The 23,735-nt window shown below is 53.8% G+C and overlaps 1 protein-coding gene across 7 annotated transcripts in view; it reads left to right on the forward strand.

The window, feature by feature from the left end:
* SZT2 (SZT2 subunit of KICSTOR complex) overlaps positions 1–23,735 on the forward strand; it is a 60,603-nt gene that overhangs the window by 33,693 nt on the left and 3,175 nt on the right. For 4 of the 7 annotated variants that reach the window (XM_030823670.1, XM_030823675.1, XM_030823674.1 and 1 more), the window contains 53 exons: positions 39–254; positions 611–689; positions 940–1,034; positions 1,300–1,468; positions 1,661–1,775; positions 1,864–1,977; positions 2,195–2,365; positions 2,541–2,635; positions 2,882–3,005; positions 3,107–3,271; positions 3,356–3,560; positions 3,829–3,944; positions 4,066–4,312; positions 5,518–5,659; positions 5,825–5,917; positions 6,056–6,146; positions 6,235–6,528; positions 6,680–6,821; positions 6,999–7,106; positions 7,194–7,257; positions 7,448–7,633; positions 7,993–8,160; positions 8,238–8,325; positions 8,451–8,522; positions 8,712–8,913; positions 10,142–10,241; positions 10,952–11,081; positions 12,958–13,110; positions 13,193–13,313; positions 13,382–13,487; positions 13,578–13,689; positions 14,482–14,600; positions 14,712–14,876; positions 15,148–15,232; positions 15,395–15,559; positions 15,671–15,838; positions 16,238–16,371; positions 17,000–17,166; positions 17,288–17,385; positions 17,470–17,602; positions 17,784–17,914; positions 18,044–18,144; positions 18,218–18,394; positions 18,595–18,862; positions 18,964–19,043; positions 19,126–19,251; positions 19,371–19,570; positions 21,626–21,716; positions 21,911–21,991; positions 22,074–22,148; positions 22,687–22,900; positions 23,269–23,422; positions 23,575–23,697. In XM_030823670.1, the coding sequence (XP_030679530.1) occupies positions 39–254; positions 611–689; positions 940–1,034; positions 1,300–1,468; positions 1,661–1,775; positions 1,864–1,977; positions 2,195–2,365; positions 2,541–2,635; positions 2,882–3,005; positions 3,107–3,271; positions 3,356–3,560; positions 3,829–3,944; positions 4,066–4,312; positions 5,518–5,659; positions 5,825–5,917; positions 6,056–6,146; positions 6,235–6,528; positions 6,680–6,821; positions 6,999–7,106; positions 7,194–7,257; positions 7,448–7,633; positions 7,993–8,160; positions 8,238–8,325; positions 8,451–8,522; positions 8,712–8,913; positions 10,142–10,241; positions 10,952–11,081; positions 12,958–13,110; positions 13,193–13,313; positions 13,382–13,487; positions 13,578–13,689; positions 14,482–14,600; positions 14,712–14,876; positions 15,148–15,232; positions 15,395–15,559; positions 15,671–15,838; positions 16,238–16,371; positions 17,000–17,166; positions 17,288–17,385; positions 17,470–17,602; positions 17,784–17,914; positions 18,044–18,144; positions 18,218–18,394; positions 18,595–18,862; positions 18,964–19,043; positions 19,126–19,251; positions 19,371–19,570; positions 21,626–21,716; positions 21,911–21,991; positions 22,074–22,148; positions 22,687–22,900; positions 23,269–23,422; positions 23,575–23,697 (7,338 nt within the window). The remainder of the gene's footprint in view (positions 1–38; positions 255–610; positions 690–939; positions 1,035–1,299; positions 1,469–1,660; positions 1,776–1,863; positions 1,978–2,194; positions 2,366–2,540; positions 2,636–2,881; positions 3,006–3,106; positions 3,272–3,355; positions 3,561–3,828; positions 3,945–4,065; positions 4,313–5,517; positions 5,660–5,824; positions 5,918–6,055; positions 6,147–6,234; positions 6,529–6,679; positions 6,822–6,998; positions 7,107–7,193; positions 7,258–7,447; positions 7,634–7,992; positions 8,161–8,237; positions 8,326–8,450; positions 8,523–8,711; positions 8,914–10,141; positions 10,242–10,951; positions 11,082–12,957; positions 13,111–13,192; positions 13,314–13,381; positions 13,488–13,577; positions 13,690–14,481; positions 14,601–14,711; positions 14,877–15,147; positions 15,233–15,394; positions 15,560–15,670; positions 15,839–16,237; positions 16,372–16,999; positions 17,167–17,287; positions 17,386–17,469; positions 17,603–17,783; positions 17,915–18,043; positions 18,145–18,217; positions 18,395–18,594; positions 18,863–18,963; positions 19,044–19,125; positions 19,252–19,370; positions 19,571–21,625; positions 21,717–21,910; positions 21,992–22,073; positions 22,149–22,686; positions 22,901–23,268; positions 23,423–23,574; positions 23,698–23,735) is intronic. The other 3 variants (XM_030823672.1, XM_030823671.1, XM_030823673.1) reach the window with 3 other exon arrangements.

Genomic DNA, 23,735 nt, shown 5'->3' on the forward strand with positions numbered 1-23,735 from the left:
GATGAGAGAGATCGCTGGGGAGTTGTCCCATTTCCTAGGTATGAGAAGCTACCCTTGGACTACCGGGCACCCTTCTTGCTGACACTGGAGCCACCAGGTCCACTGCCCTTGGTGTCAGGCCGCTCAGCCTCTTCTAGCCTGGCGTCACTATCCCGCTACCTCTACCATCAGCGCTGGCTTTGGAGTGTCCCGTCAGGACTGGCCCCTGCGCTGCCTCTCAGTGCCATTGCCCAGCTCCTCTCCATCCTCACTGAGTATGTCATCCAAGCCTGCCAGGCCACTCAGGGCAAGGAGAGAGCAAGTGTAGACTGGGACACTAGCAAAAAGCCTATAGCACACACTTCCCTTCTCTAATTCCCAGTCTGAAGTATAGAGCAGCATCTGCTACTGCCCTCCCTGTCTCCTCCCATCACCCAATTTGTTCTGTCCTCTCTCATCCTCACTGGACTTGTTATACCCTGAGGGACTGCCAGTCTAAGCAGGGCCACCAGCAGACTTGGCTCCCTGAGGACTGCTGGGAGGTGGGTGTATCTGGGGAGAGCTTGTAGACTCAGTGTCTCTTCTTCCCTTATCTTATCCTGGCCTTGCCCCGGCCTTTATGGGGCTTCAGAGTCCGACTTTCTGAAGGATTCCACTTCGCCTGCAGTGGAGAAGGAATCATCAACATGGTTCTGGAGCTTCCAATTCAGGTACATGCCATCCCCCATGACACCTCCCTGCCAAGGTCTGTCATAATCCCAGGGACACTCACCTCTGAGCTGGGTTGGGACTACTGGAAACTGCCTCAGAGGGACCATGTGGCCAGAGGATGCTCAAGGTCTGAGGCTGCAGTCATAGGACAATGTGGTGAGGAAACTGAAATTCTGAGGGCCAGAGCTAGGCCAGGCCAGATCTCTGCCTTGGCTGGGATTTGCCCAAGATCTCCCATTTTGCCAACAGAATGAACCATCAGGGCAGGCTGCAGCTGAAGAGAAGCACACCTGTGTTGTCCAGTACATCCTCTTCCCCCCACACTCTACCTCCACCAAAGACAGGTGAGACAGGCCATCTGTGAGGGCCACCTCTGCAGAGTCAGCCTTCTACCCACTATCCCCTAGAGGTCTGGCTCCCATATCCTGAGATGATCTTGATCCCAAAGTCAGGGAGGGGTGCGGTGTTTAGATGCTTCATCAGGCAGACGCTGGTCTGGGAAGGCCTTGTGTGACTCGTGGCTGTCCTCTGTGCCTGCCTCCTTCCCTCCATGAGGTTCACTCCCTGCCATGAGGCTGTGCATTGGACTCAGAGCCCTTCCTCCTTTAGCTTCTCGACAGATGATGACAATGATGTGGAAGTGGAGGCCCTGGAGGGAGACTCAGAGCTCAATCTGGTCACTGAGGTGTGGGTGGAGCCACAGTATGGGCGAGTGGGACCTGGCCCTGGAAGCTGGAAGCACCTCCAGGACCTCACATATTCTGAGATCCCGCAAGCTGTGAGTGTCCTCAGAACAGTACCCGCACCTCTCTCACTGGATTGGGGTGCCATCTCTTTTGGAGTACTGCAGTCTATGGGCTTCCTGGTCCCTCTGAATGGCTGGGACTGTTGAAGCTTCCTGAAGAGCTGGAACCCAGGGTATCCTGGGCTAAGAGGGGTTGACTCCTGACCTCTGATGTTCTTCCTGTAGCTCCACCCACGGGATGCTGCCTGCATAGGCTCCATGCTGAGCTTTGAATACCTGATACAGCTGTGCCAGAGCAAGGAATGGGGTCCTCTGCCCCCAGAGCCGAGGGTCTCTGATGGTGAGTGGGGCAGGCGGCCCACTGGTGGAGCAGGGGAATGGGTAGGGTAATCTGGGTCTCACTGTGTCCTGTCTTTCCTCCCTCGTAGGATTGGATCAGGGAGGAGACACCTGTGTCCATGAGATCCCTTTCCATTTTGACCTAATGGGATTGCTGCCACAGTGCCAGCAGCTCCAGATGTTCTTCTTCTTGCTTGCCAGAGGTAGGTGAACCTGGTACCCTTTCACCCCACACCTAAAGGGCCAGCAAGCCTGGAAGTATTACAGAATAACAAACAGATGGGTCAGCAAGTGAGCAGATGAGTGGCGGGGGCAGGAGGAGCCCATGAGGCTGAAGGAGGGGCCTTGCTGGTCAGGGCTGAGCCGGGGGCACCGGGCAACAGGAGGCTCTTGGTGCTGAGCAGAGTGTGTGTCGGGCAGAGCCAGAGGGTGTCCCTTTCGCCGAGGGGTCCTGTCCCGCCAACGACATGGTGCTGTGCCTGCTGCACAGCTGCCTGGGGCAGGAGCTGAGTGACCGGGAGATCCCACTGACCCCCGTTGACCAGGCTGCCTTCTTGAGTGAGGTGCTGCGGCGGACCTGCCACGTTCCAGGTGAGTTCCCCACATCCTCCTGACACCAGACCTGGCCCAGCCCTTTTCCCCCACCCTCACAGGGTGGTTTCTGTCTTTGAGTTTTGGCTTTCCCTTTCCTCCCCCTTTCTTCAACCCAGAGTCCTGCCTCTCTGCTGGCCCTGCCCTCTTTCACCCATCTCTACCCCCATTGTAGGTGCCGAGGGGCCACTGCTGGGGGTTCATGGGATCCCGAAGGAGCAAGCAGTCGGCAGCACCCAGGCCACAGGAGACTCCACTTTTACTTCCCTGGTTAGCACCGATTCTTCTCCCTGAGCCCTTGTCACACTGACCTCCTTCCAGCACCACATCTTCAGGCCCCAACCTTCTATCGCCCTTGAGACTAAATGGCATCTGCCAATGACACAATGCCGTCATTTTCCATTGTCCTGGATCTTTCAAGCTATACCTAAGATGAGTCAGCTCTAGGGTGGAGGAGGGGAACAGGGGTTGGACATTCCCTTATAGATTGCTCTAATTTCTGTTTTTCTCTTACAGAGTGTAGGTCTTCCTGAAACTCTCAAGCCTCTCATCTCTGCCCAGCCCCCTCAGTGGCGCTGCTATGCAAGGCTTGTGAACCCCCAGCATGTGTTTCTGACTTTTCTCCCAGCTACCTTCTCAGGTGCCAGCTGCTGACCTCCTCACGAACCCCCTCAGATACAAACCCCTGAGCTCCCTCACTGGCCCACCAGGCAGCTCTGATTTATGTCTAATCCTCTTCAGATGTCCAGCGTCTGGCTGCCTGTGGCCTGGAGGGACACCCTCAAGAGGAGACAAAGCCTAAGTTTGGGGATTGGAGTGGGGCTCCCAGTCTGAAAGATCTAGGAGGAACTGGGGTCAAAGCTACAAAGTCCCAAGTCCCTGTCCTCAGTGTGACTCTGGCTAGTGGTAAGGCTGCCGACTCAAGGTGGGCAGGAGTGGGAGTGGGAAACAGATAGGGCTGGAAGACCACGTGACACCTTTTCTTCACAGACAACGCCCAGAATCAAGGAGAGCTAAGCCCACCCTTCCGTCGAGACTTACAGGCTTACGCTGGGCGTCAGGCTTCCCAGACAGAGAGTGCAGATGGGCCCCGGACCCGGTGTCCTGTCTACATCTACAACTGTTCACTGGAAGCGCTGAGGGAACAAATGGTTGGCATGCAGCCCCCTCAGGCGCCCCGAGATCTCATCTTCCGGTGAGTGCCTTCATTGTTGACCTGTGTCCTCGCCGGGCCATGGCTCCCAACCAAGAAGTAAGTACACACTAACAGGCATGGGCAGGTAAGTTGCTACCATATCCTGCTGGCTCCTTGCTTGATTTCCCTCAGCAAACCCTTGAACTTGCTAGGCCATGAATACACTTGATATGTGTCTGTAGATGATCCATTGGAGTGTGGATGGCTAATGAGTCTGAGGTATCACTTAAGGGAGTTGGTCAAGTTCCATTTTCCCTCCCCTTCCTAGGACTCAGTTCCTCGACCACCCCTCCCCATCCTCAGCCTGGATGGAACCCCGGTACAAGGAGGCAGCTAACCACTGTGCCCTGCTGCAGGAGCATGCACAGCGGTGCTATGTCCGTGGTGAGCAGGAGGGCCGTGGGAGGGAGGAGTGGGGCCCTGGGGGAGATACAGGGATTACAGGGTGGGGACTGGAGAGGCCATTCCAGAGCTTGAGCCTCATGGCCCCTTCCACTTCCATCAGGGCTATTCCGCAGCTTGCAGCAAGCACAGAGTGTGACCTCCCAGGATTTGCTGACAGCAGTAGATGCCTGTGAGGAGCTACTACAAGAAATAGACATCACCCCATTTCTCCTTGCATTGTGTGGCCACACTTGGGGTTTGCCTCATGTACCCCCAAGTCCTGGGCCTCTCAGCCCTGGGCCCTTCAGCAGCAGCATGGAGGAGGGTGCTGAGCCTCGGGAACAAGCTATCCTAGCTTCTGAATCCAGGTTAGGATTATACTTGAATGATGGATAAGAGGGTACACAGACCAAATCCCTATAAACAAGGACCTTCCAGTCCAGGGGAATGACTGTGCAAGGTAGTATCTAAGCACCTGAGAAGCAGTAGTGCTTTGTCACCGGCTCCCTGACTCCCATGCAGCCTTCCTCCCCGATTTGGCACAGGCAGCAGTCTCCCTCCCAGGCTCTCCCCATCTCCCCTGCTTTGGTGTTGAGTGATGAGCTAAGTCAGGGATAGGGAGTCCCCTGGTGCTAACCGTGAACGTAGAGACTTGTTCTGAGGACATCCACACAATAGTAGGAATCTCCCCAACTAATCTGTGAATTTCATGGGGGCCAAAACTGTATTTTGCTCACTGCTAAGTCCCCAGCTCACCTTAGGGGCTCAACAGGTCCCTGTTGAAGGGAGGAAGGGGAGGAGAGAAGGAGAAAGGCAAGCAGACAGACAGCTATGGGTCTAGCATCTGCAGTGTGTTAGCGTTGGGGAAACAGAGGAACCAGAAGGATGGATATGCTGATGACTCCTAGGTTAGAACTCCAGTCTGGTTCTCTCTCTGGAGCTCTAGATACTCACTTTTCATGCCCCCCAAATGAATGCATTTTCTTCCCACTAACCCTTGATTTTTCTTCATTCATGGTGAAAAATATCACCCTCAATCTAGTGATCCAAGTCAGAAAACTGGGAGTTATTGCTACTCTGTTTCATAGAAATCCCCATCCGTTAAGAAATATGAAGGTTAAGGCTGGGTGCAGTCACTCACTCCTGTAATGCCAACACTTTGGGAGGCTGAGGCGGGAGGATCACTTGAGCCCAGGAGTTCAAAACCAGCCTGAGCAACCAGGGGAGACCTTGTTTCTACAAATGAGTTTAAAAATTAGCTGGGCATGGTGGCACATGCCTGTGGTCCCAGCTACTCAGAGGGCAAGTGGTGATGGCGCCACTGCACTCCTACCTCAGCAACAGAGTAAGACTCTGTCCCAAAAAAAAGGAAAGAAAAAAGAAAAAGAAATATGGAGGTTAGAGCCAAAATGTGTAGGTTGGTTCTCTTTGCCTCTTTCACCACCCATGACATTACGCTAAGTACTCTTCCTATGGACAAAAAGGCTTCCTGTGCTGCTCCCCAGTTGGGAGGCAGGCTACTTCAGAACTTGATGGTTCTTAACACTTCAACATCCTTACCCCAACCATTCAGCATAGAGACCGAGGACCTAAGCGAGCCTGAGTTTCAGAGCACCCGTGTCCCTGGCATTCCAGACCCTGGGCCAGAGATCTCTCTGACAGATGTCTGCCAGCTCAGAGGAGAGGCCCATGGTGCCCTTCATAACGTTATCCAGGTGGGAAGCTTGGGTGAGGGCAGAAGAGGTGTAGAGTCCTGCCTGTGCAGAGGGACAGGATTCTCTCCTGGGTTGGGGGTATGCATGTGTCCTGCTCTAGGGTAGAGAGTAGTGTCCTGTTGAGGGGTGGCTGACATTCTAACCTCCTTCTAAACCCCACAACAGGAGAAGTTCCTAGAGATCAGTCGTCTCCACTTCCGCACAGTGCCTTCCAATCCCCACTACTTCTTCTATTGCCCTCCATCCAGCAGGCGAGAAGTGAGTGGCTCTCTTCCTTACCTCTCTCATGCCCTCAACCCAGAGGCCCACCCAGACCCTCTTGACTCTTGGTTCCCTGAGGCCTGAATGTGGCTCTTGTCTTGCCTTAGATCAAAGCCATCTCTTTCTTTTGCCTAGGATGAGGGACCTCGGGACACAGTAGACAGAAAAATCAGTGACCTGGAGTTTTCAGAGGCTGAGCTTATGGGAGAAGAAGGTGTGTGGGCAAGTGAGTCAAGGTGGGGAAGGTTGCTTCACGCCAAGATTCAAGGGTTCCACTGCCAGCCTCTCATTGACCATGTGACATGCACTACTAGGAGACACATCTGCCTGCTGTGTGGTCACTGAGAGTGACCCAGAGCTAGAGGTGGAATACCGGGAGAGCCGTGAATCAGACCTGGGGCCTGCTGGGCTAGACTCTGCCTCGCTGTCAGACGTAGACACTGTGAATCCTGATGAAGACTCCTTCAGTATCTTGGGGGGCGACTCACCCACTGGACCTGAGAGCTTCCTTCATGACCTGCCACCGCTCTTCCTGCACCTCACGTGCTCCGTGCGGCTACGTGGGCAACACAGCTCAGTACCTGTGTGCAGCCTGCCTACCTGCCTGGGTGAGTTGGAGGCAGCCCAAGGGAAAGCCAAAGGTCCTGGAACAGCCTGCCTAAGTGGGAGTGGAGGGGAGCCTAGGGGTTATGTCTTTTAACACATAGAACTTGGAGTCTGTGCTTGTCTCAGCAACCGCTAACTTTCCCCCTCTCCCAGGCCAGGTGCTTTCCAGTCTGGAGGGCCCCCCAGTTGGAGGCCGAGTTCCCTTGAGGGACCTCAGTGTGACTCTGGATGTCTTCATGCTGACTTTGCCCCTGGAAGTGGAGCTCCCCACGGCCTCGGACGCTCAACACCACCGGTGTGGCAGCAAGTTTGGTGGGGGGGTTTGGGACCTTGTTAGGGTAGGGGGACCACTAAGGGAATCTAGAGCACTTGGGGACTAAGGAGACCTTGAGGAATCCAAGAAAGGAGTAAGGAGGAGGCCCTGGTAGGATAGTAACTCCTGACCTTTGACTTTTGTTCCCACCCTGTTCAGGTCAACATCTGAAAGCAGTGCTTCATTCCCACGATCCCCAGGGCAGCCATCATCTTTAAGGTCAGATGATGGCCTCGGGCCCCCACTGCCACCCCCAGAAGAAGAGAGGTACTTCCTTATCTCCCTCTCAGAGTTCATTACTGCTTTTCAATTTCATTTTCTGGAAACCAATATCTTAACCTTTCTTCCAATTAGGCACCCAGGACTATCCAATTTGGCCACGCCCCACAGACTGGCTATTGAGACCACCATGAATGAGGTGAGCCCCCCACCCCCAACACTGTAACTGATTGCCTTTCCATCGTATGAGTGAGATAAGGTACCCCCTTTGTTCTGGGATAGAAGTGAGGCCTCTCAGTCTGTGAGGTAAAGTATCTTCTAGTCCGGGAGTAAGGGGATGCCCAAGGAAGCCAGGGAGTTGCCCTTTGTCACTTGCTGTCTAACCGTAGATCCGCTGGTTGTTGGAAGATGAGATGGTAGGGGCACTCCGAAGAGGGGGCATCCCACAGAGCCCTGCCCTGCACCGTGCAGCTGCCCATATCCATAGCTCTCCTGGACGCTCCACCTGCCTTCGCCAAACTCTGCCACTGAGTTTTGTATTTGGGCCAGAGCGTTCCCTCACACAATTCAAGGAGGTAAGTTGCCCTCCGAACACTGCAGGGTCACCTTGGGGCCCGTCCTTCCCTGGGCCCCAGGTACAGGACTGGAAGGCCCTCTGTTAGTTCGAGCTCATAGAGTTATCCCTCCTGTCTCCCTACTCACATCGTCTGCCCTAACCCCTGTGCTTGGCAGCCCAACTCAGTGGAAGGAAACCCAGCTCCCACTTGAACCTGTTGAACCTTAGGCAAGTCACCGAATCTTTTCTTACCTCAGCAGTGGGGGTGCCAGCATCTGCTTTACCAGGTAGTTAGGAGCGTCTCATGAGGAAGCGTAGCTCACCGTGTGTAGGGAGGGCTGCCCTGCCTGAACTGTGATCTTGGCTCCTGCTCTCTAGGAGTTCCGCCGCCTCCATCTCCCTGGCCATGTTCTTCTTGAAGACCCTGACAGTGGCTTCTTCTTTGTGGCAGCTGGCCAACAGCCAGGTGGGTCCCATGGGGAGCCTTCTTCAGCGGCCTGGGCTTGGCACAGTCATGAGGACAGGGCTGAAGGCATCGAAGGGGAGGTGAGTCTCACCTGGGAATGGAGGGGGGTGGTGGGTGTGTAGGGCCTATACCTCAGTCCTGACTTCCTATTCCTCAGACCCTGACAGCCAGCCCCCAAGCACCTGGGTCCCCAGAGGATTCTGAGGGTGTCCCCCTCATCAGCCTGCCCAGCGTGCCACAGGGAGGTAAGAGAGGACTTGGGCAGCAAAGTCAGGAGGCCAGGACCAGATCCCTGACCATGCTTCCATTTTTGGAGGGAGGCCCTAGACAGGATTGAGAGAGACTCCAGGCATTTTCCTTCTCTATCCAGGGAGTCAGCCTGGGCCCAGCCGGGGACTAAGTCTCATGTCCAGTCAGGGCAGTGTGGACTCAGACCACCTAGGTAAGCTGGGGGGACGGGGTGAAGGACTCTAAGCTGATGGGAGGTGGGCTTAGGGCTGTACCGGGAAAGGTCTGGGCAGGAGGCATCAGAAGGGACTAATCTGAAGTGCGTCAAGCCAGATGCACCTGGAGGATCAGATGAGTCAGGCCCAGCTTCGGGTGGGATTGACCTTCAGTGCATCTGACACAGGTTATGATGGTGGCAGCAGTGGCTCAGACAGTGAGGGTCCCAATGACACCCTTGGTGAGAAGGCCCCCTTCACATTGCGGACTCCACCTGGGCCAGCACCTCCACAGCCTTCACTCTCAGGCCTCCCTGGGCCCTGCCTGCCTGACTTCTGGCTCATTGTCCGGGTCCTGCAGGACCGTGTGGAAGTGTATGCACATGCACGGTAAGTAGAAGCCAGGGCCTGAACCCTCATGCTCCCGTTAACCTCTTCTCTCTGCTCCCACAGTACCTCTCTCCAGTGTTGTTAGAAGTAAGACTTGGGACTGAGAGCTTGGGTAGAGATCCAACTTGTATTCTTAGGTTGGTGGCTCCCGATCACTTCCCACATCTTACAGCTAAGCACGTCACATTCAACTGTCTTATAGATGAGAGTCGAAAAGCTGATGGGGATTTTGGCTTCTAGCTGAGCATTAACGACATCTAAGGATCAGAGCAGCTTTAGAAGCTCGTGTATAAAAATAAAGCATAATAAGGCTGGGCATGGTAGCTCATGCCCGTAATCCCAGCACTTTGGGAGACCAAGGCAGGCAGATCACTTGAGGTCAGGAGTTCGAGACCAGCCTGGCCAACATGGTGAAACCCCGTCTCCATTAAAAATACAAAAATTAGTTCGGTGTGGTGGCAGGCGCCTGTAGTCCCAGCTAATTGGGAGGCTGAGGCAGAAGAATCTTGAAGCTGGGAGGTGGAGGTTGCAGTGAATGAGATTGTGCCACTGCACTCCAGCTGGGGCAACAGAGCGAGACACTGTCTCAAATAATAATAATAATAATAATAATAATAATAATAAAAGGCATAATAGCTAATATTTATCAAGTGCATACTATGTGGTAGGCACTGTTCTGGCGCTTACGTGAATCCACTCATTTATCTACATAACCCTAGGGCGTATTAATATCCTTATCATATGGGTGAAGAAACTGAAGCACAGGTCAGTTAAATACTTGCCCAAGGCCATAGTAAGTGATAGAGCCAGGATTCCTGCGTAGGCATCGGTTCACTACTGCTCTCATCTCAGGGGTGGGTGGCATGTGCAGGGTAAGGTGGGGCTGAGAAGAAAGGAAGACCACCATTCTGAAGAAGACTTGAGAAGAAAGAAGAGGTGCACAGCATAAAGGAGCCTCAGTGTGGTGCCCATATGGGAGCTGGTGAAGCAAGCGTGGAGCCTCGGCATCCAGAACTGCTCTTGAGAATTCTGTCTCTTCCATTTCCCACCAGATTTACCTCTGTCTAAGCCTGCTCTCTTTTCTTGGTTTCTCTTGGCCCCACCTCCATGACTTTCTCTCCCCTTTTTGATACGTATAACTGCAGTTATGTCATATCATATACATATCATGCCATTACATATAACTCCTCGCCACTGTAGTTCTGGTCAGATTATCCTTCCTTCCCAGGAGCCTGATTCGAGAGGATGGGGGGCCGGGCACTGAGTGTCGCCACCTGCAGCAGCTCCTGGTGAGGCGAGTTGGGGAGATCTGCAGGGAGGTCAACCAGGTAAGGGGCAGGACTCTCCAGGCCCGGAGACACAGAGCAGATGAGAACCAAATTTCTAAGAACTTGATTTTCAGAGGCTATTGGTCCATTTCAGAATCAATAATTATGGAAAGTCTTTGACTTCCCCAGTTAGTAGGATGCTGTTTCTCCCCCAGCCCCCCACAGCCTTGGGAGTGCTCCACAACCCACCCCCAGTAACACTGGGTTACTCTCTCATACCTTCCCAGTAACCGTGAGATACTCCCTCTCATTGCACTATGCTAGCATTAGTGATATACTAGTGACCCAGACAGAGGTACGCTGTAACTCTGTGGAGCTTGTGTAGAATGGGGGACAGTTGAACAACTGAATTACACAACTTATTTCAATTACAATTGTGAAGAATCCTAAAAGGAACAGTAGTAGCTGCTATGAAAGCATGTAACAGGGATCTGACCATCTGAAGTATCAGGGAAAGCTTCTTAGAGGAAGTGATTTTTAAGCTGAGACTCAACGGATGGTGAACAGATTCTGGCACCAAAGGGGCAAGTGTTCCTGACAATCACTCTCAGAGGCCTGAGCTTTGACCTCTCTGTGATGACTGATACTCTTGTTGACCTCCAATCCCCAGTGATAGTGGTCGTTCTCTCTGGCGTTTGATCACCCCTGACCACCACCACCCACTTAGGAGGAGATATTTCAGTTCCCTGACCTCGCGCTCCTTCTCCTAGCGACTGCTTCTTCAAGACCTTCATGACAGCCACGTGTGTAACTCTCTTCTGGTGGCCGAGAGTGAAGAAGATCTGTGGCGCAGTGAGACTCCCTTCCACTCCCGTCAGCGGGCACCACTGCCCAGTGATGGTGAGATCCCACCCAGCAGCCTCCCTCACAAAGCAGTGCTGCCGCCCTTTCTTTTACCAAATACTCCGGTGAAAGCTGAGGGCAGAATCCTCATTACCTGGTCATCAGTGCCAAGTACTAGAGAGAGAGCAAGGAGGATAGGACAGGAAAGGATCACTGGACTTGGCTGCTGCTGCGAGTTCATCAGTGATTTTCATGGAAGTAATTTCAGTAGAGAGATGGGAATAGAAAGCAGATGAAATGAAAAGTGAAAGAGGGTGATAAGTGGGGCAGAGAATAACTACTCTTACAAGTAGCTTGGCAGTGAAGAGACAGAGGAAATAGATATGGCAGTAACTAAAGGAAGATGGGGGCAAGGAAGGAGCTTTAAAATAGAGACTTGAGCATGTTTATATTCTATAGGGAAAGAGCCGGGCGGGGGGAGAGGTTGAAGAATACAGAAGAGGAGAGATCACTGAAGGGGCACCAGGCCATGATCTGTCTTCCCAAGAGCCTGCCTCTGCCTGGCCCTGTCTTGTTACCCAGAATGACCATCTTTCCCTGGCAGGGAAATAGACAGGAATGAGGAGTCTGGGGGAGTGAGGACAAGCAGGCCAGTTCCCAAGTAAGAGAAATCCAGAGGAGAGGAGCCTGAAGGCCAGTAGAATTGCCTTCTGATTGGCTGTTCCTCCAGACAGGCAGCCACAGGACTGCTTTGGGATTTCTAGTCATGGTAAGGGAACATGATAATCCACTCGAGATGGTAACTGAAGACTCAACACTTCTCCCTTCTCTTACTCCTAAAGACCTCTCACCCAAACGGATAGAGGAAAAGCTGAACCATAACATTCCTTTGCAGTTCTCCTCTGGTTTGAAAGTAAAATCAGACCACTCCTTATTTTTAACATTCTCAGCAAGTCGTAGACAAATGTTTCTGACATCTCCAGGAGAATGCATCTCTCAGCACATCCTGGGATCTCCTCCATTATCGAAGCAGAGTCCCCATAATTAGTGGACTCCCATGGTTTCAAAGGCATCTTCTGCAAATTGAAGATGAGCTAGGACAGGTGAACACTTTTACTTCAAATGACTTCCGGCGTCCTGAGACGTAAGACCAGTCAGAACCCAGACACAGCCCTTCCTCATTTTAGTCTCTCCAGAATTTTTCCCTGAAACCCTTAGCAACCAGTATTCCATTCCAGAGCCTCTGCCTCAACACAGAAACTGCAGCCTCCTGGGTAGCCTGTGTGCTGTTCACACTTGACAGCAGCTTCTCTGAGAAACAAAACTGCCACTTTGATTCACCGGAAGGCTCCCTGGAAACCTGAAAAGGGTCGAATGAGGCATTGTACTGTAGCCATGGGCTCCTGTGTGCTGCAGCTATGGGCTCCTGTGTACTGCAGCTATGGGCTCCTGTGTACTGCCACACTACCCTTTGGGTTTATTGGTGTTTCTGTCTTCCAAAGCCCAGGACACAGTTTATCCCTCCTCTGCAGCTGGTGTGCATAAGCAGCCATACCCTTTTGGTTTTAATGAGGTTACTGTTGCAACTCCCTGGAGGACATAGAGTGCTACTGACATATATTGTGACAGGGTCAGAATCTCTTGGCATGATCTTGAGGATTTCCTCATGCTTTGCCTGCCTTGATACCTCTCATTAGCTCCTTCTCTAAGTCTCCTTGAGATAGTTCCAGAAGGCTTTGTGCTATGACCTGTGTTCCTAAGAGCATGCGTCTGCCTGGCCCTGTCGTGTTACCCAGAATGTTCATCATTTCTCTGCAATAGTCAGGGAGGAGTCTGGAGGAGTGAGGACAAATAGGCCAGTTCCCAGGTGAGAAGTCTGTGGAGGGCAGAGGGCAGTGTGTCCCATTTCTAATCCCTGTTCCCCCTCACCCAGATTATGCTGCTGATGAGAGCTGTGCACCCCGAGGGTACCTGGCAGCCACAATGCAGTTTGTCCCTGGCCATTTCTCCTGTGACGTTGTGTGGGGAACTGTGATCCGAGTCCATTCACGCCTCAAAATGGGGCCCAGCATGGGGGTTTCTCGGGGTATGTGATTGGCATGAGAGGGCAGGTGAGCATGGGAAGAATCTGGAAAAGGCAGTTTCCTGAGCCCATATTATTCCCCCAGCCATCCAGGCCCTGCGCTCTGTGCTCAATGCCTTCTCTGTGGTGAACCGGAAAAACATGTTTGTTTACCAGGAGCGAGCAACGAAGGCTGTGTACTATCTTCGGTATGTGGCCTTTGGAAGGTGAGTAGGGCATGAATTAAGGATGGCATGGGAGGAGGCATGTCCAAAGACATGCTGCTCTTTCCCAGGCTCCTAGAGACATCCTGCAGTGACCGGCCATGGAAAGGGGATGCGCTGCCCCCTTCCCTCGCTCTGTCCCGAAGCCAAGAGCCCATCTACTCTGAGGAAGCCTCGGCATGTATCACTCCCACTCCCTGATGCCCCTGTGTGCCCCTTGCCCTTTGCTCTCTGGAGCCGGGGCCCTGACCACAGTTTTCCTTGTAGGGTCCTCGTTCTCCCTTAGACATGGCCTCCAGCCGCAGTTCAGATGCTGCTCGTCCTGTGGGCCAAGTGGACAGACATATCCAGCTGCTGGTCCATGGTGTTGGGCAGGCAGGTAAGGTCTGAGGAGGGGGTAGGGGAGTGGCCACATGAGGCTCCAGAACCCTCTAGGACTTCTCTTAGAACCTTGCAAGCATTACACTAGAAGTTATGTAACAGTCTCAGCCCAAGACCTGGCACATGTTAAGTGAGCCATAAATATTAGCTGGAGGCTCCAGACCCTCTGGGACTTCCCTTAGAACCTCCTATTACTCTGTCCTGGGCCCCTCCTCTAGTTCCTGCTGTGCTCGGGGCTTTCCTCAAGCGGGAGCTGCATGGGAAGGGACTGGCTTCTGCCATGTTCAGGGTTAGGACTGCAGTTGATTGAGGCACAGCTTGGGGAAGCGGAGCTGGGGTGGCTGGAGAACTGGTGGTGCCACCGGCCTGATACCAGACTGGGTTCGGGGTGAAGAGGATGGTTATTCGGGATATATTTTGTCCAAGGTGTCCAGTAGGCAACTGGATTTTCCAACTAATATTTATAGCTCAATTAACATGTGCTGGTCTTGGGCTGAGACTATTAAATAACTTCTAGTGTAATTCTTGCAACAAACCTATGAGGGCGATGCTATTATAATTCTCATTTTATGGATGAAGGCACAGAGGTTTTGAGAGTAAAACTCAAGTGTCCACAGTCACATAGCGAGTAGTTTGGCAGAATTGGAACCTAGTGCTGGCTACCTCCAGAGCCAGCACTCCTAACACTGCCTCTAGTATACAGGGGATTGAGTTTGGCATATTAGGGCTGCTATGGGGGTAGCTGGATCCTCTACCAGTGTCCCCACCTTCCCACCATGGCTGTGTCAAGGTCCTGAGATCACGGATGAGCTCGTGCGAGTTCTATGTCGGCGCCTGGATGAGGCCACGCTGGACGTCATCACAGTTATGCTTGTTCGGAACTGCAAGCTGACACCAGCTGATGTGGAGGTCAGCCCCCCTCCAGGCAGCAGCATCCTTCCCAGACTCAGCCACAGGTGCCGGGACAGTCTAGGCTGGAACTTCTGCATTCAGCTCTGCCCTCTTCTTCCCACTCTGCAGTTCATCCAGCCCCCTGGAAGTCTCCCCTCAGAGGTGCTGCATCTGGCCCTACCCACCTCCTGCAGGCCCTGGCTTCCAGCTCTGGCATGGTACCTACGGCAGAACTTGCTCATCTTCCTGCACTCTCCCAAGTACACAGATAGCAACAGCCGGAACCACTTCCAAGTGAGATTGCACTCATCTCTTTCCACACTCGTGCACCCCTGCCCCCTGCCCCACGCACACCCTTACTTACTCTTTTCCTACTGATACCCCTATATGTACTTTTGCCCATGGACCTGGGTACACCCATGCCCCCCCGGGGACCATTATTACCCGCCTGTGTCTTCTTGTGCTCCCATGTCTACCTGCACCACATTCCCCACTGTGGGCACCCATCCCTGAGGGTTTTGTCCATTTGCTTGGTCTTAGTGCTCTGTGGCTGTTCTTTCCCCAGCATCCACTCCCACCACAGGGTGGCCTCCCTGACTTGGACATCTACTTGTATAACAAGCCTGGTGGACAGGGCACTGGGGGCAAAGGTACGGTGTAGGGCACGGGCCTGTGGCACCACCAGGTGAGGGAAAGCCTTTTGTCATCCTATTGCTGAGAGGACCTTTCCCAGGCTTGCAGCTGAGGGGAGGGTCTTGGGAGGGGTGGTCTGCAAGTCTCAAAGCTGAGCCTTCCTATGGATTTCTACCCAGGGGTTGCCTGCATCACTCTAGCTTTTGTGGATGAAGGAGGGGCCCCCTTGTCACTGGCGTTGTGGCCCCCCTCCTCTCCGGGGCCGCCAGACCCACTGCGAGAGGAGGAATTTGAGCAACTGACCCAGGTCATCCGCTGCCCGGTTGTTCTGGACAGTGCTTCAGGTGGGACAGCTTGGTCAGAGGATGAGGTGTTCAGTTATTGCTGTGGGAGGTAAGGGTGGTGAGTACAGTGGGATCTAGGGACACCCTCAAGTGTCCCCGTTCTCCTTCCAGCTCAGAATGGGGCCCCACGGCTTCGACTGGATGTGTGGGAAAAGGGGAACATTAGTATTGTGCAGCTGGAGGAGAAACTCCGAGGAGCAGCTCGCCAGGCCCTGGCCGATGCCATCATCGAGCTTCAGCTGCTGCCAGCTTCACTGTGTACAGAGGACACACCCACAGGTATGCAAGTCAGGAGGCCCAGAGAATGTCACAGATCCAAGCAGGACAGTGTGGCAGGTGAGGGTGCAAAGGTGGGGTTTAGGGGAAGCATGACAGAGAACTACTACATCAGAACCACTTATTCACAGTTGTCCGTGAGCTTGTCTGTGCCTCATCCAGGTGCTACACTGGCAGCAGTGAACGGATGCAGCTGCTCACCCACTTAGAGAGGGCTATTGCATCAGAGGCTCACTTCACACAAACACATGCGGCAGCACACTATCAGTTAGTTGTATATACTGTCATTTACTGACAGGTAGAGTAGGTGGCAAGTCACTGTCATACCACTCTTGAGGTTCAGTTTTCTAGAATGGGGATTGATAATCAGTGATGGGTGTCTGTAATGTCTGATGTCCACAGGAAGTCTCAGGAACGGATCGTTGGAAACTAAGAGCTCTGCAGGCCGAGCTAGCACCTTTCCCCCTGCCCCTGTCCCTGGGGAGCCTGTGACTCCACCCAGCAAAGCGGGCCGGCGTAGCTTCTGGGATATGCTGGTAATGGGAGGAAGTGGTGAAGTGGGCATCTATCTTTCTGCCTGCCTCCTAGCTCCTCCTACACTCCCTCCTGCCTCCCAGTCCCCCATAGGCCTTGCCACAGTGTCCTTTCATATAAAACTGCTCTGTCCTGCCAGACACCATGGCATGTACCTTTAGTCCCAGCTCCTCAGGAGGATGAAATGGGAGGATTTTGCTTCAGGCCAAGAGTTCAAGGCTGTAGTACGTTGTGATCATGCCTGTTAATGCACTCCAGCCTGGGCAACACACAAACACTGTCTCAAAAAAAAACAAAACAAAAACTGCTCTGTCTTTTGGACTGGAGTTTGTAGAATGTGGCAGTTCTCACTGATGTAGAGGGAGCCTTAACTTACTATGTGCCTTCACTTCCATTTTTCTTGTCGGATCCTCACAACAGCTTGCAAGATAAGTAGAGCTTTTACAGTGAGGAAGGTGAGGCTCAGGAAAGTTGAGTAACCTGCCCAAGGCTCCTTAGCCAGCCCCTGGGGAAGCCAGGGTCTGAACCCAGACCTCTGAATCCTCCTAGCTCACTGCTGTTCCATAGTGCCTCCATCCCAAACCTTTCCTCTTCCTAGTAGCCCTTCCTCATTCACTGCATTGCCCCCAGAGTAAAACAGAATGTGGGGATTTGGGTTCCCCCAAAACAACTGATGACATTGTCCTGGATCGGCCAGAAGACACTCGGGGCCGGAGGCGTCACAAAACCGAGAGTGTTCGGACTCCTGGTGGAGCTGAGCGGGCACCAGGCTCCGATTCTGGAGCCCAGAGACAAAGGTATGTGTGTGGTGGTGGTGTACCCTGGGAGGATATGGCTGTGAAGTCAGATGGGCCTTGGTCTGTATAAACATACAAGTGTCATGTATGGACATGAGGCTCTTACTCCCACTGTCTTCAGACGCCGGACAACACAGCTAGAAGAGGGTGAGGTGGGGACCCTTCATCCTGTGTTTGCCCGTGTTGCTCAGCGCTGGATGGAGTTTATGGTTCAGATTGGTGAGACCCCAGCCTCCCCTCCCGTCCCCCAACCCCAGCCTGGCCTCCATCCTGCAGCTCCACAGTGACTCCTCTGTCTCCCAGGTTGTGCCTCAGTGTCCAGAAGCTCCGCCCACATGGTGTCCCGGTTCCTCCTTCCATCCATCCTGTCTGAGTTCACCACACTGGTCACTTCAATGGCTGGAGACACCAGTGTCCGCATCTTTGAGCAGCATTTGTGAGTGTAGATCCTATAGAATTGAAGGGAACTCCCCTAGACTTCCTAAAAGCTGGGCCTATAGGAAGCCAAACCTGAGGAAGTTGAGCTAGGAGAGGTGGAAACAAGGCCCAGGGAGGTGAAGGCTAGGCCAGGGAGTGGTGTCATGGATGGCCTTTCTGTCTGTCCTCCCTTTCAATAGGGGTTCAGAGCCAGAGATCTTCGGCCCTTGTTCCCCTGGGCAACTGGGCCCCTCTCCCCGCCCCGCAGCTGAGCGGCGTCTGCTGCTTCTGGGAAGGAACTTCTTGCAGTGGAGGAGACCAACACAGCAGGGTGAGGGCATGGCCGGGGGTGCGGGTAGGCTAAGAGTAACTGGTGGGGTCTCCAACCTTGCAGAGGGGAGGGTGGGATCAAGGGGGATCTGTTCCCAGGCCCCTATTATGCCCCTCCCCTACCCTGTAGCTGCCAAAGCCATGCAGCGCTTCGAGCCAGGAGGTGATGGGAACTCAGGGCGAAATGCTCCCCGGCAGAGGCTCTTGCTACTAGAGGTGGTGGACAAGAAGGTAAATATGGGGCCAGGGACTGGGTGGGAAGAGGGGTTCCATGATCTCACTGACCCTGACCCCTGACCTCCAGCTACAGCTGCTGACCTATAACTGGGCTCCAGACCTGGGGGCAGCATTGGGCCGAGCACTGGTTCGCCTGGTGCAGTGGCAGAATGCACGAGCACATCTCATCTTCTGCCTACTCAGCCAGAAGCTTGGACTCTTCCATCATTATGGCCAGTTGGACTTCCCCGTGCGAGATGAAAAGGTGCCTGCTGCTCTGGCTCTTCCTATAGTTTTGGCTACTGAGGGGTCAGTTAAAGGAAAAACCATCTCAGAAGCCGGAAAGATGGGACAGACTGAGGGCAGAGGTCGTGGGGAGGGAGGGTCTGAGAGAGGAAGCCCTGGGACGGGAGAGAGGGTCCGAGGGCAAAGGCTATGAACCCATTGCAATGCTCCATCTCTCAGGAGCCAAACCCATTCCTGCTGCCGACCATGGAAGTGGAGACCCTCATCCGGAGTGCAAGTCCCCCTCTGAGCCGTGAGCAGGGCCGGCTGAGTGGGTCCTCTCGTGGTGGGGGTCCTCTTCCCCTGGACACATTCCCCTTTGACGAGGCCCTAAGGGATATCACGGCTGCCCGCCCCAGCTCCATACTTGGTCCTGTGCCCAGACCTCCTGATCCTGTCACCTACCATGGACAACAGTTCCTAGAGATCAAGATGGCAGAGCGTAGAGGTGAGGATACTGGGCCAGGCAGCGGGGACAGGAAATCTGTGGAGTCTGGGAGGAAGGGGGTAACAATGCCTGGGGCTACTACTAGTGCCTTCAACCCTCAGAGCTGGAGCGCCAGATGAAGATGGAAAACCTGTTTGTAACCTGGCAGCAGCGTTCCACCCCAGCCACCATGCCCATCAGTGTGAGTGACCCCAGCTTGCATCTTCCTCGAGGATCTGTGATCCTGCCCCGTCACTGCTCCATGCTCACTGCCGTTTCCCCAGGCTGGAGAGCTGGAGACCCTGAAGCAGTCATCCCGCCTGGTGCATTACTGTGCAACAGCCATGCTCTTTGACCCAGCTGCCTGGCTGCATGGGCCCCCAGAGACCTCTGGACCCCCTGACGGGCAGGTGAGGCTGACTCCCAGACTTCTAGCAGACCTTTGCTTACCCCACAGTGACCCCCCTCCTCCATCCCCAGCAGGATGGTTGATAGTGGGGAGAGTCTTCCCTGATCTTTACTCTCACAGCGGCGCCATCGCCCTGAGTCAGGGTCTGGGAGCCGAGAGGCCCCCACAAGCTGTGAATCCCTGGATGTGTCGCCCCCGGGAGCCCGTGAGGAGCCTTGGCTGAAGGAGCTGAGCTTGGCTTTCCTGCAGCAGTATGTGCAGTATCTGCAGAGCATAGGTTTTGTGCTGGTGCCACTGCGGCCCCCCTCACCCGCCCGCAGGTAAGCCCGTCCCTGTTTTCCCTTCTGTCTTCTCCTCCTGCAGTGCAAGTGAGGCCCCATAGGCCCTTCCTCTCTTTACAAGGTCCTATGTTGACAATTTGGGCTGGGCCTTGCATGTTCATCCCACCAGGCTCACATACATGTGAGGGTCTTGGATACTTTCACACAGCCCTCATGTGTGTCCTGCAGAGTTGTATGCTTTGTGGAACTCATGACACTCGTACACAACTGTATCCATTCTCACAAAGCTCATGCCCACACACATCTTGTACACTTACACGCTTGCATACATCCCCACATGTGAATTTTTTTTGGAGATGGAATCTCGCTCTGTCACCTAGGCTGGAGTGCAGTGGCGCGATCTCGGCTCACTGCAACCTCCATCTCCTGGGTTCGAGCAATTCTTGTGCCTCAGTCTCCCAAGTAGCTGGGATTACAGGTGCACGCCACCCTGCCTGGCTAATTTTTTGTATTTTAGTAGAGATGGGGTATTACCATGTTGCCTAGGCTGGTCTTGAACTCCTCAACTCAGGCAGTCTGCCCACCTCAGCCTCCCAGAGTGCTAGAATTATAGGTGTGAGCCATCACGCCTGGCCTGCACATGTGAATCTTGTACATGCTCCTAAGCCTCTGGATCTAGGCCTTAGTGATTCCTGTCCTCATCATCCCACTGACCTCTCCTGAGATTTGATGTGGTTCTCAGCCCAGGGAAGTCCTTTTCTCACCAAGGACCTCTGTGCTAGGCCTACTTGCATCACTGTCCTTGGCCTGTTCTTGGTCATGTTCACCCACTGGCCAGTACTGACAGGTCTGAGTCTTGGGAAGTAAGCAGCCTGTCTGTTGCCACCTCCATCTCCCCTGACCTCAGGGACAACTCTGCAGCCACCTTTTCATCTACCGTCAAATCTCAGATTCCCGTGTTTGTGGCCCCTGCTCTATGTTCCTCTCCAGATTCTGTGTTCTCTGCCCTTTCCCAGTGGCTGTATGCGAAAAATGAGCTGTTCACCTTACACACAGCTACTTTCCTATCTCCAGATTTGTGAGTTTATCAAGGCATGTTCTCCCTCCTCTGTTTTCAGTTAGAACCTTTTCAAGCCAGTAGTCCAGAAATGCCAGTTCCAACTCTCTCTTGTTTCTGTGACCAGCTCTCCACTCCCCAGGTTTCCCTTTCTTCCAGGCATTAGGAAGAGAAGGCGTGCCTGCCCCTCCTGTGATCCCATCTCAGAGGCCAGGCTGGCCCCTCCTACCCTGGGGAGGAGCTGCCCAGCTTGCTACCTTGACAGCCAGTTCCCAGCTCTAGGAGCTTCTCTAAAGGACTTTAGTTTGCACACTTGCCATCAGTTATGCTCTTCCCCCCAAATCTGAATTCCTTTAGACACTGGGTTAAAAAAAAAATGTTTCTACAGCAAAATTTAAAGCCAGGCCTTCCCTTCCCACCAATCTTTAACAATCACCAATCACTAAGTCTTGTCCCAGTTTCCTTGAGGTTTAAGTGGGACATTTTTTCCACCAGAGGTTTTGACCACCAGCAAGAATTCTGGCAGTTTATAGCCCCTTGGCGTGAGTGGGTCCCCCCAACCCCTTCTGTTCTGTCCCTTCTTCCCAGTCCCTTCCCTGCTTCCCTTCTCCCCTATCCTCTGCACTAAACTGTGACGAGCAGTAGGCCTCTGAAAGCCTGGAACTGCCATCCCCCAATCAAAAGACAGCAGCTTTGCCCTCTCAGAGGAAAGTACCTAAGCAGGCATCAAGCATCTCCTTGAATTTTCCTAATCAAATTGTAGACAGGCATCACCCTCCCCCTTCTCTCGCCTGCCCAGCACGCACCCTCTCAGTAGCAGAGAGGCTTAGTCTCCACCTCCCCACTGAGCACTGTTTTTGCCTCCCTTGAAGCAGCAGCTGCTATGGAGAGAGCCCAGCCTTGCCACTCACAGTGGCACCTTTGTGGGCCTGTTTCCTCCCTTGCAAAATGATTCCATATAAAACGGATTCTGGATCTGATCACCATGACTGCATGCCACTAGCCTGCCTCATCCTCTTATCCCTCCTTTTCTACAGCACCAGCCGGCCACGGGCCATGGCTGTCCTTGGAACAGAGGGTCGAGGCTCCTTCTCCTGCCCTAAAACCAAGACTGATGGGAGCCCCAAGGTAACTTGTCATGTAATGGTAAAGTTGCTGATGCTGAATTACTTTCCCACAGCCTGAGGTCATTGACCCTGAGTGATGTACCGAGGTCACTGATCCCAGACTGACACCATTAAAGTCAGGGTCCAGGGGACTTCCACCCTACTGATTCGAGGCTGGTGAGCCCCCAAACCTTGCCCCCTTTTTCCTTTCTTCAGAGCACTAGCTCTCCAGTAACCACCTACCACCTGCAGCGGGCACTGCCTGGGGGCATCATCCTCATGGAACTGGCATTCCAGGTAAGCAGGAGGAGCACTGAGTGGAGACAACCAGACCCACCTGTCTCTCACCTTCCTGATCTCATCTTCACCTTCCCTCCAGGGCTGTTACTTCTGTGTCAAACAGTTTGCCCTGGAATGTTCCCGAATCCCAATGGGGCAGGCTGTCAACTCACAGGTATGTGGATGAGCTGCGGGCACAGTCAGTGCACCCCAGTGTGCTGTGGGCAGCATGGCTCCATGTCCCATTTGCTGGGCAGTAGAGTAATGCAGTGGGCGGGCTGCCCCAGTGACTGATCCACTGCTATGGCCTGGCTAGGTCAGTGCTCATCCTGGTGCCGTGACTGCACTCACTACCAGGCTGACCCCATCGGTCATCCAAAGCGTGTTCAGCTGTAGCCCTGAGGCAGCACAGCGCCTGGTCTGGCCTGTAGTCATCTAGAGTCTGTGGCAGACCCTGGTGGAATCTGGGATAGAGCAAAATGGCCCAGTTTCTGACAATGGCCCTAGTTTCATGGAAATAGTTAAAATACAGTATGAAAAAGGGAGGCTAGAATGGGGAGGCCTTCCCACAGAAATCATTCTGGCAGAGGGCGTTCCACTGGGCCACAGCAGCAGGGGAAATCTTGCGCTTCTTCCCACGGAAGGAGGAAAATGTGTATTGGGCAGCCAGTGCAGCCACACCTTAACCCTGTCTCCTGCTGCTGCCTCCCCAGCTGTCCATGCTGTTCACAGAGGAGTGTGACAAGGTGCGGGACCTGATGCACGTGCACTCGTTCAGCTATGACTTCCATCTGCGCCTCGTGCACCAGCACGTGCTAGGCGCCCACCTGGTGCTGCGGCACGGCTACCACCTCACCACCTTCCTGCGACACTTCCTGGCCCACCACCCTGACGGACCCCACTTCGGCCGCAATCACATTTACCAGGGTCAGTGCCCAAGGACAAGCCAGTGAACCCAAAAAAGAACAGGCCACAGGTGCCTCCGGGTCAGGGCTGGTGGGACCACCTCCCTGGACAAGTGGTCCCATGTTGTTAATCATCTCATGTCACACATACCATGTCCCCATGTTTCTGTCCTGTGTCTGTTTCTTACCAGAATTTGGACCCCATGTCACATGTCCCCTGCTCACTTTTGTCCCGTCTCAGTGTTCCACAGGAATGCAGGAGCTCCTAAGGAAAGCAGACCCACTCTGTCTGCCAGTCAGAGCCTTAAAGACTCCCATCCCTGTGCCCCACCAGATCAGTGTGTCTCTCCTAGGCTTAGTGTCTGCTGTCTCCTGTTACTTATCCCTCAGGGACATTGGAGCTCCCCACACCACTCATTGCTGCCCACCAGCTGTACAACTACGTGGCTGACCATGCCAGCTCTTACCACATGAAGCCATTGCGAATGGCGCGGCCAGGGGGCCCAGAACACAATGAGTATGCCCTGGTGTCGGCATGGCATAGGTAAAAGGCTGGGAGGGGCATCCAGCATGCACACTGCAGGAGCTGGGGTTGGGACATACTTGCAGTAGGGAGATCAGTGTTTTCTTGGGCAGGGGTGAGGTTTGTTTCATTAGAACCCCAGAGTTGACATCTCCCCAACCTGTCCTGCACAGCTCTGGCTCCTACCTGGACTCTGAGGGACTTCGCCACCAGGATGACTTTGATGTGTCTCTGCTTGTCTGTCACTGTGCTGCACCCTTTGAGGAGCAAGGAGAGGCTGAGCGGCACGTTCTGCGGTCAGCAGATCCCCTACCTTGAACATGCCCATTTCCCA

The sequence above is a fragment of the Nomascus leucogenys genome, chromosome 12, assembly GCF_006542625.1.
Source record: "Nomascus leucogenys isolate Asia chromosome 12, Asia_NLE_v1, whole genome shotgun sequence".
NCBI classification, from domain to species: domain Eukaryota; kingdom Metazoa; phylum Chordata; class Mammalia; order Primates; family Hylobatidae; genus Nomascus; species Nomascus leucogenys.